Source organism: Salvelinus sp. IW2-2015, unplaced genomic scaffold (genome assembly GCF_002910315.2).
Source record: "Salvelinus sp. IW2-2015 unplaced genomic scaffold, ASM291031v2 Un_scaffold2221, whole genome shotgun sequence".
Lineage (NCBI taxonomy): Eukaryota > Metazoa > Chordata > Actinopteri > Salmoniformes > Salmonidae > Salvelinus > Salvelinus sp. IW2-2015.
Genome location: NW_019943551.1, coordinates 36,807 through 53,865, shown reverse-complemented (window position 1 = coordinate 53,865; position 17,059 = coordinate 36,807). Strand labels below are relative to the sequence as shown.

At 43.4% G+C, this 17,059-nt stretch overlaps 1 protein-coding gene across 1 annotated transcript in view; it reads left to right on the top strand.

Moving 5' to 3' along the window:
* LOC112073307 (low density lipoprotein receptor adapter protein 1-A) overlaps positions 1–11,365 on the top strand; it is an 18,412-nt gene extending 7,047 nt beyond the window's left edge. Inside the window, exons 2-3 of the mRNA XM_024140626.2 lie at positions 10,637–10,779; positions 11,230–11,365. Of these exons, the coding sequence (XP_023996394.2) occupies positions 10,637–10,779; positions 11,230–11,346 (260 nt within the window). The 3' untranslated portion in view covers positions 11,347–11,365. The remainder of the gene's footprint in view (positions 1–10,636; positions 10,780–11,229) is intronic.
* Positions 11,366–17,059: the final 5,694 nt, after the last annotated feature.

Here is a 17,059-nt window from a genome sequence, read left to right as displayed (position 1 = left end):
TGTGTTTTTTCTCAAGGCTTGAATGTAATTTGCAATAAAGTCTAGGCAACAAATAACGTTGGATTGCTTTCTTTATTTTTTTTAAATCTGAGTTAGGTTCACGTTAAACCACTTTTTATTTTACACACAGAGACTGATCATGTAGATCATATTCTTTGTTTTAATTAGTTAACCTGCATTTCCCCCTAGCAGGGATTATTTTTGCATGTTTCAGTGCAAATAAAAGTGTYACCTTTTTGGGCCCTCACCAATTTGCATCCCTGGATGTACAAACTATGGCATAAGGGGACAATGAGCGGCTAAGAGGAAATCCATCATTTCGATCAAGACATTAATGACCGAGCWAGGACGGACGTAGTCAAAATAACTATTTGTCCAGCACTTTTGAAATGTACAGCGACAGAATTCAGAACWTGGACCGTTCTTACAGTATTCTCCCTGTACACCAAGTCAGAACCGTAGGATAAATAAAGTAAGATTTCAGAGTTTCCAGTTGTTTTGAGCGCGGCAGAAGTCATGCTGGATTGACAGCATGGCCAATGTTGATTGTTTATCCTTTTAAACTTGGAAAAGAAACCCTTAAACCCAGACTTGGACAACACACACAGTCCTGAATAGCAGGCTAGTGATGCTTTGCAATGCTTGCAGTTAGCCACTGATTTCCCCCCCCCCCCAAACCACTCATTGTTAAATTTACGAATTCCAACTTGTTGTGTAATGTTTATGTCCAATGGTCGATGAAACATATCGGTGCTCATCTATAATTTCTCTTCGTATGACAAGGATTAAAAAGGGTTCGCCAGTAGATTGTCGACTTGATTCATGATGATGACTGCTAGCTAAGATTCTGAAAGTAAGATGGTGACATGATCAGTCCAATCAAAGCTACTGTAGATATAACGTGATTTGTCCTGTGGCCAATGACCTTGAGCCTTCTTGGATGGGCACTTCTAATGTAACTCTATGGCAGCACCCAAGAAGCTTGACTTTTCAAGCTCTCCCTGTAGATTTGGTGGTGACTTAGTATCAATCAAATGTATTTATAAAGCTTACATCAGCTGATATATCAAAGTGCTGTACAGAAACCCAGCCTAAAACCCCAAACAGCAAGCAATGCAGGTGTAGAAGCAGGGTGGCTAGGAAAAACTCCATAGAAAGGCCAAAACCTAGGAAGAAACCTAGAGAGGAACCAGGCTATGAAGGGTGGCCAGTCCTCTTCTGGCTGTGCCGGGTGGAGATTATAACAGGAGAGAGACAGGAGAGAGACGGGACCGAAAAAAATACACTTAAATTCACACCGGACACCATGAGTGACAGACCACTGAGCCAATCACGGCGCAACTAGAGAACATTACCAACCCCTATGCTCCGTGTTTTCCGCAGGCTGCCCCACCACCACAGAAAACAGTTTGCTAGGCTGAAACACCTGCATTTTGGAGCTGCTTTACTCAATAAAAGAAAAAAGATATCTTCCTTGAATGACAAGTCGCCACTGGTTCCCACATATAAATACCTAGGCATTTGGTTTGATATGGATTTGACGTTTCAAAAACATACTGTAGATGAGCTGGTTGAGAAGCTAAGATTTGAAGTTGTCTTTTTCTACAGAAACAGTCTTTTTCTAAGCAGTAGGAAGCAGATTATTCAGTCACCTTATCAGTCCTTGATTATGGTGAAATAATTTCATCAAAGTGCAGCTGCTACTACTCTTAAACCTTTGGATCCATCTACCATAGTGCCCTTTTTTTGTTTTGTTTACAGATGACAGTTTTAATACTCATCACTGCATCCTGTATCAAAAGGTTGGCTGGACTTCGCTAAAGGGCCGTAGATCTCTACATTACTTCCTATCTGTTTACAAGGCCCTACTTCATAAACTTCTGTCTGATCTATCTTTGCTGTTGAAGTATAGACACCTGAGTTGCCTAAACCAGTTCACAGGAGGGCTTAACTCGTAAGGTTCCTAGGTTCTTCACCGAACTAGGTACATCTCCTTTTAGTATTAAACCAACGTAATGCTGTAACAAAATTCAAAATATATTTTATCTTAATGTTTTGAGCGGTTTAGAGTATTGATTGAGGGCTTATTTGTGGAGGAATGTAACAGTTTTTTTGGGTGATTTGTGATGTTTTACTTGTGCTTCCCATGACTGTGTTTTTGTATTTTAATGCGTGTGTATATACAGTATATTTTTTTGTAAAATGTGTGTATTTTGTGTTTTTTATTGTGCAAGGCACATTTTGGGAAACGAGCCCAAGGTCTCAGTATATCTTCCGTGGTCAAATAAAAACATATATCTAGCCAATGTGAGGGCAGATACTCGTGTGAACAACAGGCCCAGTTCTGATAGAAAGAGTCCGGGTTGTCACGTGACCTAATTATATCACTACACTCGGTAACTGCCTAAGCATTACGGAACTTCTATTCAATCAAATAAACCTCAGCAAATAAGCCATTACATTTTTGTTGTTGACCCAAATCCAACAGTCTCATTGACGTGAGCGCATAAGAGAGAACTCCACCTGCTAGAGCAGGCAGATTTTGGGCCTAGTTTTCCCTCTCGTTTTGCCTCTTCCGCAGCATGGCCGGGTTCACATTGGGGAACTGCTGCTGCTTCTTCCAAGGTTAACACACATGCATTATAGGCCCACTTCTTGATGTTTTATATAAACAACTCACAAAGTCATGTATTCAGTCTGTTCAAGTTCATTAGCACAAATTAGGATGTATTTAATTTTTTTTAACCTTTTTTACTTAGGAGGTAGTCACCATAGCTACAGGGTAGAGGGGAAGGTCATGTTGATTTAACTGTGATGTATGGTAGAGAGGTAGATCATGTTGATTTAACTGTGATGTATGGTAGAGGGGTAGATCATGTTGATTTAACTGTGATGTAATGGTAGAGAGGTAGATCATGTTGATTTAACTGTGGATTATGGTAAGAGAGGTAGAGGGGAGGTCATGTTGATTTAACTGTGATGTATGGTAGAGAGGTAGATCATGTTGATTTAACTGTGATGTATGGTAGAGAGGTAGATCATGTTGATTTAACTGTGATGTATGGTAGAGGGGTAGGTCATGTTGATTTAACTGTGATGTATGGTAGAGAGGTAGAGTCATGTTGATTTAACTGTGAAGTATGGTAGAGGGGTAGGTCATGTTGATTTAACTGTGATGTATGGTAGAGAGGTAGAGTCATGTTGATTTAACCGTGATGTATGGGTAGAGAGGTAGATCATGTTGATTTAACTGTGATGTTGTAGAGGGGGTAGAGAGGTAGGTCATGTTGATTTAACTGTGATGTATGGTAGAGAGGTAGATCATGTTGATTTAACTGTGATGTATGGTAGGGGGGTAGGTCATGTTGATTTTCTTTTCCTCTGCAACGCCCAGGGCGACGTTATACAACACACCTCGCCATCCCTCGCCTCCTGTCCCATGTCAAAACAGATGGCTTTTGGGTTAGAGAGGGTTTTTAGACATGGGCTGAGGTAAAGCCACTTGGGCAGATTCTTCCACATTCTCTGGTGTATGGACCATTGGGCAATATTACTCCATTTGACGCCACATCACTACAGATCAGTGTTGGTATTGTTTGTCCTCGTTTCCCATAACCTCTTATTTAATACACAGTACTACAAGGCTCTGGTTATTCCAATAGTACATACCATTGAACTAGAATACTAATGAGTCCTTTAATAGGATCTCATTTGTTCATATAGTTCAATCATATTTGTTCAGTCACTCCTATGGTATGTACAGTGCATTTGTAAAGTATTCAGACCCTTMRACTTTTTCACCTGTTTATATAAAGGTCCCACAGTTGACAGTGCATGTCAAAGCAAAAACCAAGCCATTAGGTCGAAGGAATTGTCCGTAGAACTCCGAGACAGGATTKTGTCGAGGCACRGATCTGGGGAAGGGTACCAAAAAATGTCTGCAGMWWTGAAGGTCCCYAARAACACAGTGGCCTCCATCATTCTTWAATGKAAGAAGTTTGGAMCCAYYAAGACTCTTCCTAGAGMTGGCYGCCCGGACAAACTGAGCAATCGGGGAGAAGGGACTTGGTCAGTGAGGTGACCAAGAACCTGATGGTCACTCTGACAGAGCTCTAGAGCTCCTCTGTGGAGATGAGAGAACCTTCCAGAAGGACAACTATCTCTGCAGTACTCCACCAATCAGGCCTTTATGGTAGAGTGGCCAGACGGAAGCCACTCCTCAGTAAAAGGCACATGACAGCCCACTTGGAGTTTACCAGAAGGCACCTAAAGGACCCAGATCATGAGAAACAAGATTCTCTGGTCTGATGAAACCAATATTGAACTCTTTGGCCTGAATGCCAACTGTCAAATCTGGAGGAAATCTGGCACCTTCCCTACAGTGAAGCATGGTGGTGGCAGGGACTGGGAGACTAGTCAGTATCGAGATAAAGATTAATGGAGCAAAGTACAGAGAGATGCTTGATGAAAACCTGCTCCAGAGCGCTCAGGACAACGACCCTAAGCACACAGCCAAGACAACGCATGAGTGGCTTCAGGACAAGTCTCTGAATGTCCTTGAGTGGCCCAGCCAGAGCCCGGACTTGAACCTGATCAAACATCTCTGGAGAGACCTGAAAATAGCTGTGCAGCGACGCTCCCCATCCAACCTGACAGAGCTTGAGAGAATCTACAGAGAAGAATGGGAGAAACTCCCCAAATACAGGTGTGCCAAGCTTGTAGCGTCATACCCAAGAAGACTTGAGGCTGTAAACCCTGGCAAAGGTGTTTAAACAAAGTACTGAGTAAAGGGTCTGAATACTTATTTAAAAGTGATATTTCAGTTTTTTTTCATTTTTTTTCTTTGCAAATATTTCTAAACCTGTGTTTGGTTTGTCATTATGGGGTATTGTGTGTAGATTGATGAGGAAAACAAACAATTGAATCCATTTTAGAATAAGGCTGTAATGTTAACAAATGGCTGAATACTTTCCGAATGTGCTGTGTACCTAGTTATGTGAAATCAATTTTGTTATAACCCCCATTCCTATAGTATGGGTTGACTTCATTAAAAAAAAAAAAATTAAACCATACAAAACATCCACATACAAACGACAACATACAGATGCACACAAACATCCACAACATCACCCCTGCCCAGCTGCTCACACCCCCATCTCCAGCTCCTGCATCACCCTCCGCCACATGGCCTCAAACTGCACCATTTTGTTTCTCTCCTGCGCCCACTGAATTTTTAACATTTAGGGAATAAAGCATTTGACCTTTCCGTTGTGTTTTAACGATAAACTGGAAATCAACCAATCCACAGTTTAAACAAAGTTTACATTGTTTTTTCAAGATGATTGACAAGAGAACGTCCTACCCGTCGGGTATCGTGCTGTACCCTCATATGCCATGTCTTGAAATAGGCAGACAGATGGATTAAAAGTACATTTAAATTGTAATACTTCCTACAGCCAACGTTCTAACACATCCATAACTTTATGACATCACAGAAGGTGTGGATTATTGAGTCATTGTTAGTTTAAACGTAAGACATGACTCTGCCGTTGTGCTGTAGAATTTGTGAATTTTGTCCCTTGTGTAATAATAAATTCTTTAAATTAGTTTATTCTGGATTAAGTGTACATTTTACTTTTACTACTGTAATTTAGTTAGTTCTGCTCCAACTTTCCCTCCATCTTGTGTCAACGTCAGTTTCTTTTGGAAGTCTTGGTTCCAGTAGTTAATCTTTTTTTTCTAAGACATTGTCAGTTGGATAGGCTCTCTGCAAGGTTTTGTATATCTTCCCTATTGTATGAACATCCTGTTCCGACTCGAATAAGATTCCCTCAAGGTTGCTCTGTCTAAAATATTTCTAATCAAAATGTCTTTATGTAACTTTTTAAATTGCAAGTGTTTTTGAAAATATCTACGTTGGTCAATCCAAAATTGCTTTGAATCATTTCCTGGAAATAAATGTATGACCTGTTACCAAGTCATTTACGGTTTCTATGCCTTTTAGTTTTCCTTGTGGACCAATTTATCAGTGAATTCTGAAAAAGTTGTGCAAGGATTGTTCCAGTTGTGTTTTTTTAGGAAGTGATACTGGTTCTTGTAGAATACGTAAACAACATCTTGTTCCATATGGTTATCGTGTTCTTAAACTATGAAGTTGTTCATGTCTTAGTTTTATCCGTAGACAAAAGACACGTAAAAAGATTCTGGGGTTGAGCACGTTCATCTTCAATATGAACCCATTGTTCCTCTTTAGTACATTTAGTTGATTCAATTCCAAGCCTGGAAGGTTAAACCCAGCCTCAGACTTAGGAAGAGAATAAAAAATGTTTTACATATCTGCTCATATAAAGTCTGGTATGACCTGGTGTACTTTTTTAAGGAATGTCTTCGGTGGGGTAATTGGTAGTACTGAGAATAAATATAAAAATGTATTTTCTACATTGTAGAATAATAGTGAAGACATCAAAACTATGAAATAACACATATGGAATCATGTAGTAACCMAAAAAAATTATTAAACAAATCTAAATATATTTTAGATTCTTCAAAGTAGCCAACCTTTGCCTTGATGACAGCTTTGCACACTCCTGTTGTGATGTCATTTGTGTAAACAAGGGCACTACTTTGTAACAAAATGTTAAATAGAATTCCATGGGAAAGCTGTCCGTTCCTGGTGCTTTAAAACTGTATTTACATTTTTATTCTTGGGTGATCTCTCGTTTTTAGTGATTTTATTTTTTGTCTGCTGATAATTGCTTCTGTTGTTGAGTCTAAGAAGGCTGTAGGATCAGTCCAACTTTTTAATTCATATTTCTATAGATTTTAATAGCTTTTGGAAATTGTCATTTAATCGCGTTTTCTAATTAACACATTTTGTTAATTAAAATTCTAACTGGTTTGGAGTGTATTTGTTTTGTGAGGGCCGTGAGATATTTACCAGGTTTGTTTGCCATTAAATWGTGTGCTTTATTTGAGTTCAACCTGTAGTTGATGGCTCTCTTCAAAAGTAAAATATCTTATTCCTGTTTAAAAAAAAAWTTAAATAGTATTTTCTTTACCTTGTAAAGATTTTTTTTATGGGCTTTTTCTAAAATTGTGATTTTCTTTCATTTGAATTTGTAACTCAGATAAAACTTTTGGATAGTTTGAGATTTATTCCCCTAATATACACCTTTAAAAGCATCTCAAATGATATCAGGGGATGACTTTTCTCTGTCTACATTTGTAATTGTAAAGGATTCGATTTTTTTCTCTCTCTCCATTTATGTATGTAATAAATGTCAAGTCTTGCAGATGCACTCTGTTCATTCTCCATATTCTGTCGCTAAGTGTATTTTCTGATGGTGTAATTAAGAAGGATGCCGGGAAATGATCTGAYATCACTGTCATGGCGTTTTGAACCCAGTAAAATGTTTAGACCATTTTTTTTTTTAAACGTAGTCAATTCTTGATTATATTTTCTTACWTTTGAGGGGGRAAATAWAGTATTTTGTAGYTAGGAATAATATTTTTTTTCTTGAATTTGCCTTTTTTTATTCTTACGTCTGTCCATCTTTTTTAAATGTATGAGTTTAGTTTGCCTGCTAAGAGAATAGTTCCTGTATGGATTTGATCTAATATAATTATCTAAAAACACCAGATTTTTCACCGTGTAAGGTACAATTCAACATTAGAAAACGGYYTTCTTGGTCCGTGTGCTGTGAATTTAATAATACTGTCATTAGTATAGTATGTGTTTACCTCTGTATTTTATATTTCCTATAGGTACTGTATAGGATGTCGTCGACAGAGTTCTGAGAATTCACTATTGTTGTTTGTTCAGTCATTCATATCCACCTTGAAATCCCTGGATTCTGATAGGCTGGTTTGTGTTGATCGAGGGGCTCTGATGCGGTGCGGTTTCCTGTTATTGTGGCAATGTTTGTTTACTTTTTGGTCTGCATTGGGACAGAGCGGTCGACAGCCCTGCTTATCTTTGGGTCCCTGTGATCTGATCTACAGTTCCAACTTCCACTCAGAAACCTCACGTGAACTTGAATCCCCTCAGGTTTTCTAAGAAGCACTGTTTTCATTGGACGGTTAGCCCAGTCAGAAATCAGCCCCTAATCCAATGTCCCTAGATTACATAGACTTTATGTAGACCGGTATTGGTAATTTTGATGGGGTTGGGGGCCACAGAAAACCAGAACTCCTCATGAGGGGGCAGCAGGGGCTTATGGGTCTGCTTAGCCACCTAAATGCTCCCCTCTTCAGACACACAGGAACGATGAGGAATGAGACGATGGCCTTCTAGAGTTAATATGACTCACTGTACCCCTGTTTGGTTTTAGCTCTTTCTCCTTCAATAAAACATGGAAGAAGAATGAAGTTACCTCGACACGAGGTCAGGTTTGCGCCTTCAGTTTTACAGTTAAGGTTTTAATTTGCCCGGCTACCCATCCACAATCGCTCTGGCCAATTGCCACGCTCACTAACGTTTTTTTTCTCCATGATGAATGTGTAGCTAGCGATCGATAGAGCAGTAGGCTAGAAGTCGTCAGGCAAAAGTTTCATAGAGGGTAGCTGGTCCTAGATCTGTGACTATGGATAACTTACCCCAGGCTAAAAAGAATAAACAAAATGATGGGAACTCTGGAAAGATAAACTTCTCTTATCATTGCATGTCAAGGTTCAAGTGTACAAGATGTTTTTATTATCCTGCTTTCTCCCCCTCAATGTTTTTCCCTTTTACAAAAACTTTTTGGGGCAGCAGGTAGCGTTGGGCCAGTAACCGAAATGTTGCTAGATCGAATCCCAGAGCGGACAAGGTAAAAATCTGTCATTCTGCCGCTGAACAAGGCAGTTAACCCACTGTTCCCCGGTAGGCCGTCATTGTAAATAAGAATTTGTTTTAACTGACTTGCCTAATTAAAGGTGAAATAATTTTTTACTAAATACAGGACAGACATAGGTTAGTTCTGACTGAAAATATTTATACTGAACCAAAATATAATTTAAACGGATGTTGTTTCATGAGCTGAAATAAATAAAATATCCCAGAAACAAATGTGTTTACATCCCTGTTAGTGAGCCTTTCTCCTTTGCCAAGATAATCCACCTGACAGGKGTGGCATATCAAGAAGCTGAATAAACAGCATGACCATTACATAGGTGCACCTTGTGCTGGGGACAATAAAAGGCCACTCTAAAATGTGCAGTTTTGTCACAAGACACAATGCCACAGGGAGAGTGCAATTGGCATGCTGACTGCAGAAATGTCYACCAGAGCTGTTGCCAGAGAATTTAATGTTCATTTCTCTACCATAAGCCACCTCCAATGTTGTTTTAGAGAATTTGGCTGTATGTCCAACCGGCCTCATAACCACAGACCAGGATCTCCACATCTGGCTTCTTCACCTGCGGGATCGTCTGAGACCAGCCACCCGAACAGCTGATGAAACTGAGGAGTATTTCTATCTGAAATAAAGCCCATTTGTGGGGAAAAACTCTGATTGGCTGGGCCTGGCTCCCCACTGCGAGGGCCTGGATCCCAAGTGGGTGGGCCTATGCCCTCCCAGGTCCACCCATGGCTGCACCCATGCCCACTCGTGAAATTCATAGATTAGGGCCTAATGAATTCATTTAAATTGACTGTTTTACTATATATATATATATATATATATATTACTATATATATATATGAACTGTAACTCAGTAAAATTGTTGAAATTGTTGCATTTTTATATTTTTGTTCGGTATACTTTTGCATGCAGTTATTTTCTTCCAGCCTGACCGTAGACAGGGTTTTTAAAACCATTTCAGATGGAGAGCAGCTTATTTACCTTTTACTCCACAAATTCATGACAGACCAACACTGACGCAACAGAAAACACTATTTTAGAAGCAGACATACAGCCACCTGTATCGATCTTATACATAATATTGACCCTGTTCTCAAACATGATTGAAAATGATCTCTGAACATTGACCCACCTAGCTGCTTGGGGACTGGACGGATACATATAATCTTGACCCCATAGAGTTTTATCTCTGTTTGACCCCTTATTCCTTACACTCTTATAACCTCTGAACTCCTTCCCTCCCTACCTACCTCTCTCTCTTTCTCCCTCCCTACCTACCTCTCTCTCTTTCTCCCTCCCTACCTACCTCTCTCTCTTTCTCCCTCCCAAACTCTCTCTCTCGTTCTCCCTCTCTACCTCTGTCTCTCTTTCTCCCTCCCAAACTCTCTCTCTCCCTCCCAAACTCTCTCTTTCTCCCTCCCTACCTCTCTTTCTCCCCCCTCCCTACCTTCTCCCTTTCTCTCTTCTCTCTCTTTCTTCCCTCCCTGATCCCTCTCTCCTCTCTCTCTCTCTCTCTCTCTCTCTCCTCCCTATCCCCTCTCTCTCTTTCTCCCTCCCCACCTCTTTCTCCCTACCTCTCTCTCTTCTCTACCTCTCTCTCTCTTTCTCCCTTCTCTCTCCTTCTCCCTATCTCTCTCTTTCTCTCTCTCTTTCTCCCTACCTCTCTCTCTTTCTCCTACCTCTCTCTCTCTCTCTCTTTCTCCCTACCTACCTCTCTCTTCTCTCTCTCTCTCTCTCTCTCTCTCTTCTCCCTACCTCTCTCTTTCTCCCTCCCTGCATCCCTCTCTCTCCTTCAGAACTTCCTGAGAACTGGACAGACATGACAGAGACTGTTGTAGATGGCATGACCTTTAACCTCCGTCACCTAGGCATGACCCTGGTGGATCAGCCCAAAGGAGAGGAACTATCAGCAGCTGCGGTCAAGAGGATTGTTGCCACGGTGAGCTGTGATGTCATACAGGAAATAGGAGAGACTGGAAGTTCAAAGCACAGGAAGTTCCTAAGCACTTGGGTTTAGATTGCGATCACATTTTTTGAGTGGCTCTTCATTGCTTCTGCTCTCAAGAACAGCATTTATTTTTTGTTGTTGTTGAAATACTTCAAGATGACTGAATAACGTGGCCTGCTCTTTAGAAAACAATTGTCAATTATCTCACCCTTATTGGTATCATTATTTTGTTGTCATATTTTATCKTAGATCTATTAGTAAGCATTGCTCTGATGATGATAACGATGATATTATTTGTGATATTATTTGAAAATTGTCATACATGATCTTCATCTCTCATTATTGTTGTTATATTATCTCTTATCGATCCAGATCAAACCATTAGGAATAATGTATTTGTAATGAATCTATGTTCTCTGTCATCAACTCGACCCCCTCCAGGCCAAAGCGGGAGGCCAGAAGCCTCAGAAGACGTCTCTAAAGGTTTCTCCTCAGGGTTTAATGCTGTACGACAGTCTAACCAACCAGCTACTAGACAACATCTCCATATACAGGTAGGGCTCTGCTGTGTATCCTACCACAATGGTTGCAAATTGTATTTGTGTTGTGTGACCTCTACCTTGACAAAAATACAAACAGATTGACTCCATGTATACAAACAGATTGACTCCATGTATACAAACAGATTGACTCCATGAAACATAATTCTCGTGACAGTTAGGCTTTAGGTAGGGTTAAGGGGGAGGGTTTCGGTAGGGGTTCAAGGGGAGGCTTTTAGGGTAGGGGTTAGGGAGGCTTAGGGACGGGGTTAAGGGTAGGGTTTAGGTAGGGGTTTAAGGGGAGGCTTTAAGGGTAGGGGTTAAGGGAGGCTTTAGGGTGGGGGTAAGGGGAGGCTTTAGGGTAGGGGTTAAGGGGAGGGTTTAAAGGGTCGGGGTAAGGAGGTTGGGTAGGGGTTAATGTAGGGTTTAGGGTAGGGGTAAGGGGAGGCTTTAGGGTAGGGGTTAAGGGGGACGGGGAGGCTTAGGGTAGGGGTTAAGGGGAGGCTTTAGGGTGGGGGTTAAGGGAGGCTTTAGGGGGTAGGGTTACAATACGGGAAGGGTTTAAGGGTAGGGGTTAAGGGAGGCTCTTAGGGTAGGGGTTAAAACAAAGAAAATAGGGAGGCTTTAGGGTAGGGGTTAAGGGGAGGCTTTTAGGGTAGGGGTTAAGGGGGGGAGGGGTTGGGGCGAGGCTTTAAGGGGGGTAGGGGTTAGGGGAGGGGCTTTAGGGGAGGGGTAAGGGGGGTTAAGGGGAGGGTTTAGGGGGTAGGCGGTTAAGGGGAGGTTTAGGGTGGGTTAGGGGTTAAGGGAGGGGGGGGCTTAGGCAGGGTAGGGGGTTTAAGGGGAGGCTTTAAGGGTGGGGGGGGTTAGGCAGGAGGGTTTAAAGGGTAGGGGTTAAGGGTAGGCTTTTAGGGTAGGGTTAAGGGGAGGGTAGGGTAGGGTTAAGGGTAGGGTTTAGGGTTAGGGGTTCAAGGTTAAGGTTAGGGTCTAGAGTAAGGGGTTGAGAATTGGGGTATAAGAGAGGATAAGAGTGACAACCCCTAAAACAACAATAAAATAGTCGGCCACTGGAGCGCGCCTGCTGGAGGAGCAATTTCTGGTTTGCTTACGGCCCTATACAGGCCCGTTGAGTGTGGTCTTAGTGATCGGATTGTTGGTGGTCAATAGCAACTCGATATGATTTTTTTTTTGTTTTGTTAAACTCTCCTTGGTAATATTATGGCCAAATCAGGTTATCATGAGATTATACGTCCAGGAGAGCAGAAGCCTGCCAGACTTCCTTAATATTGGGCGCGGGCAGGTTAGCGCTAAGTGGTTAGAGGCGGCAGGGTAGCCTAGTGGTTAGAGGAGGCAGGCAGCCTAGTGGTTAGAGGAGGCAGCTAGCCTAAGGTGGTTACGAGGAGGCAGGTAGGCCTAGTGGTTTAGAGGGCGTAGCCAGGTTAGAGAGCACCTAGTGGTAGAGCAGGTAGCTAGTTAGGGCGGCAGGTAGCCTAGTGGTTAGAGGCCAGTAGCAGTGGTAAGGGGCCGCTATGTGGTTTAGAGGCGGCAGGTAGCGCGTAGTGGTTAGAAGGCAGCAGGTAGGCCTAGTGTTAGAGGGCAGTGCTAGTGGTTAGGCGGCCTAGTGGTTAGAGGCGCAGGTAGCTAGTGGTGTAGAGAGGGCAGGTAGCTAGGGTTTAGAGGGGGCAGGAGCCTATGTGTTAGAGGCGGCAGGCTAGACTAGTGGTTAGACGGGAGGCAGGTAGCCTAGTGGTTAGAGGCGGCAAGGTAGCCTAGTGGTAGAGGCGGCAGGTAGCCTAGTGGTAGAGGCGGCAGGTTAACTAGTGGTTAGAGGCGGCAGGAGCGGTAGAGCACCGTAGCCTAAGTGGTTTAGAGGAGGCAGGTAGCCTTAGTGGTTAGAGGAGGCAGGTAGCCTAGTGGTTAGAGGCGAGGCAGGTGCTAGTGGTTTAGGGCGCGACCAGGGAGCGACTAGTAGTGTTAGAGGGCGGCAGGTAGCGCTAGCTGGTTAGAGGGGCAGGTAGCCTAGTGTTAGGAGAGAGTGTAGAGGGATAGCCTAGTGGTTAGAGGGCCGCAGGTAAGCCTAGTTGGTTAGGGAGTAGCACAGGGTTAGGTAGCGACAATAACTAGTGGTTAGAGAGCGTACAGGCGTAGCCTAGTGGTGGAGGTACCTTAGGTAGGAGGCAGCTGCGTGTAAGGCAGCTAAGGCATGGTGGTTAGAGGCGGTAGCGTAGCTAAGTGGTTTAGAGGCGGCAGGTAGCTAGTGGTTTAGAGGCGACAGACCTAGGTTAGAGGCGACAGTAGTGGGTTAGAGGACGGCAGGTAGCCTAGTGGTTAGAGGAGGCAGGTAGCCTAGTGGTTAGAGGAGCGACAGACGTACCTAGTGGTTAGAGGAGTTCCGCAGTGAGAGGCGACGGTACCTAGTGGTTAGAGGAAGTGCTGGTAGAGCAGACACTAGCTGGTTAGAAGCGACAGAGCTAGGGAAGCAAGGACCTAGTGGTTGAGGAGGGGCAAGGAGCTAGTGGTTAGAGGCGGCAGGTAGCCTAGTGGTTAGGGAGGAGCAGTAGCCTGTGTTAGAGGCAGCCGTCCTAGTGGGTTTAGAGGAGGCACAGGTAGCCTAGTGGTTAGAGGAGGCACGTAGCCTAGTGGTTAGAGGAGCGCCTAGGTAGAGGCGCATAAGCTGTGGTTAGGAGGCAGGTAGCAATCTAGTGGTTAGAGGGGAGCAGGTAGCTAGTGGTTAGAGGCGGCAGGTGCTAGTGGGTTAGAGGAGGCAGGTAGCCTGTGTTAAGAGGAGGCAGGTACCTAGTGTTAGAGGCGCCGAGCCTAGGTTAGGGCGCACTAGCTGTGTTAGAGGGGCACTACCGGTTAAGGGCACGATACCTAGTGGTTAGAGGAAGTGCCTAGGGTTAGGCCTAAGCTAGGTTAGGAGGCGAACGAGCAGTTGGTAGAGGAGTACCTAGTGGTTAGAGGGGCCAGGTAGACTAGTTACGGTAGTAGCTAGTTTAGAGCGTTGGACCAAGTAAACCGAAAGGTTGCTAGATCAAATCCCCGAGCTGAACAGGTAAAATTCTGTCGTTCTGGTGCCTGAACAAGGCAGTTATTGGTTCACTCAATACTTTTTTGCACTATTGGTTCGAGGCCTGTAAGTAGCATTTCACCTGTTGTAATTCGGCGCGCGTGACAAATAACTTTTGCAGCTCAATGTTCTCCGACAGACAGTGCAATAAAACTATACTTCTGAACAACACCAAACCATCCCTCAATGTTCTCCGACAGACACGTGACACATTTTTGAGACTATATCGACAGTGGACTAATGAATGAAAATACCTACAGGTAGTTTTTGAGTGGATTATTCCTTTACAGTCGAAGCCACTGTCATTAAAAGCTAACCTTGGGGCCAAAGAGAGAACGTTTTTAAAGACTACTTTATCGAACCATACATGAACACAGAGGTGTAAAACTCACCGGCATGTTAACTTTCAATGACCTTGTCACCTTGATTGCCTGTAACAAAATATTTTCTCTCAGTCAGTAGCAAAGCATATAATATCCACTGTGGATACATTCACACAGTTGGGAGAGCTACAGTGTTGGCAGACTGTCAAAGGTCATTATATCATCTCATCTCTCCTGCAGAGAGAGGGGGGGGGGGAATTATTAGGGTTATACGAGAGACGGCAGGGTGAATTGGGAGAGAAGATGAGGAGTCCTCCAGATTGACAACAGGAAAGTTGAAGGGGGACGAGAGAGTGAAACCTAATGTTTTGTCCTGGGGGAGACAGAACAAGAGAAGGTAACAGTCAGATGTAGGGATTGGGGGGACATGAACGAGAGAAGGTAACAGTCAGATGTAGGATTGGGGGGGACAGAACGAGAGAAGGTAACAGTCAGATGTAGGGATGGGGGAGACAGACACGAGAGAAGGTACAGATTGGGGGACAAACGAGAGAAGTAACAGATTGAGGGGAGACGGAGAAGAAGGTAAAGTCAGATGTGGAGGGGGAACAGACGAGAGAAGGTAACAGATTTGGGGGACGAGAACGAGAGAAGGTAACAGATTAGGGTGGGGAGACGGAACGAGAGAAGGTAACAGATTGGGGGGGGACAGAACTGAGAGGAAGGTTAACAGATTGGGGGGGACAGAACGAGAGAAGGTACAGATTTGGGGGTGGGAACAGAACGAGAGAAGGTAACAGATTGGGGGGGCGAGGGGGTAACGATTGGGGACGGAAGGAGGTTAGAGGGTAAGATTGGGACGCGAATAGTTGGGGGAGAAGAGGGGGGGGGGGGGGGCGGGTTTATCTCCGGAAGAAACGCGAAACATGTTCTAAGGCAGGCTTTTGTTCCAGCCCTGCTGTGTGAACAGCGATCCAGGTGTCAAGGTCTGCTGAGCGCGGATTAGTACAGTCAGCTGTGCTTAGAGCAGGGCTGGAACAAAACCCTGCCCACCTGGTAGTTGGATGCATTTCTGTGTCTAACCTCACCCTTCTGAAAGCAGCTGCGATGTTAACATCCAGATAGACGTTCTCTAGACTAAGCAGATGCCATCGTCCTTTCAGATTATGGGGGTTGATGTGTTACATTCAGATCCGATCCAGTCCTTTCAGATTATAGCGGGTTGATGTGTATCAGTTCACGATCCATCAGTCCTTTGCAGATTATACGGGTTGATGTGTGACACGAGTTCACAGATCATCCAGTCTCTCAGATTATAAGGGTTGATGTGTATCAGTTCAGTCCCATCCATCCTTAGATTATATGGGTTTGTTGTGTATCCAGTCAGAGATCCATCACAGTCTGTTCAGATTATAGGGTTGATGTGTACCTAGTTCAATCACTCAGTCCAGTCTTCAAGATTATACGGGGTGATGTGTATCAGTTCTAGATCCATCACCGTCCTTTCGATTATAGAGGGTTGATGTGTATAGTTCAGATCCCATCCAGTCCTTTCAGATTATATGGGTTTGATGTGTATCACGTTCAGATCCATCCAGTCCTTTTAGATTATGGGGGTTGATGTGTACCAGTTCGATCCCATCACTGTCCTTTCAGATTATAGGGGTTGATGTGATCAGTTAGATCCATCCATCTTTCGATTTGGTGAGACAGTAGATTCCATATTTCAGATTATATGGGGTTGATGTGGTATCGTTCAGACCTCACGTCCTTTTTCAAGTTATAGGGGTTGATTGTATCACAGTTTCAGATCATACCAGTTCCTTTTCAGATTAACATAGGGGTTGATTGTACAGTTCAGATCCTCCAGTTCCTTCAGATTAAAGGGGTTGATGTGTATCAGGTTCAGAATCCCATCCAGTCCTTTCAAGATATTGGGGTGATTGTGTCTAGTTGTCACCACTCCAGTCTTCAGATTATAGGGTTGATTGTGTACAGTTCAGCAGTCTCCATCCAGTCTTTCAGATTATAGGGGTTGATGTGTACAGTTCAGTCTCGTCCTTAGATAGTATGTGTATCATCAAACCCCACCGTCCTTTCAGATTATAGGGTTGATGTGTACCAGTTCAGATCGCCTCGTCCCTTTCAGATATAGGGTTGATGTGTATCAGTTCAGATCCCATCCAGTCCTTTCAGATTATCGGGGTTGATTGTAACTCAAGTTCAGGTCCATCTCAGTCCTATTCATGATTATAAGGGTTGATGTGTACAGTTTCAGATCCCATCCCAGTTCCCTTTCAGATTATGGGGTTGATGTGTACCAGTTCAGATCACCATCCTCA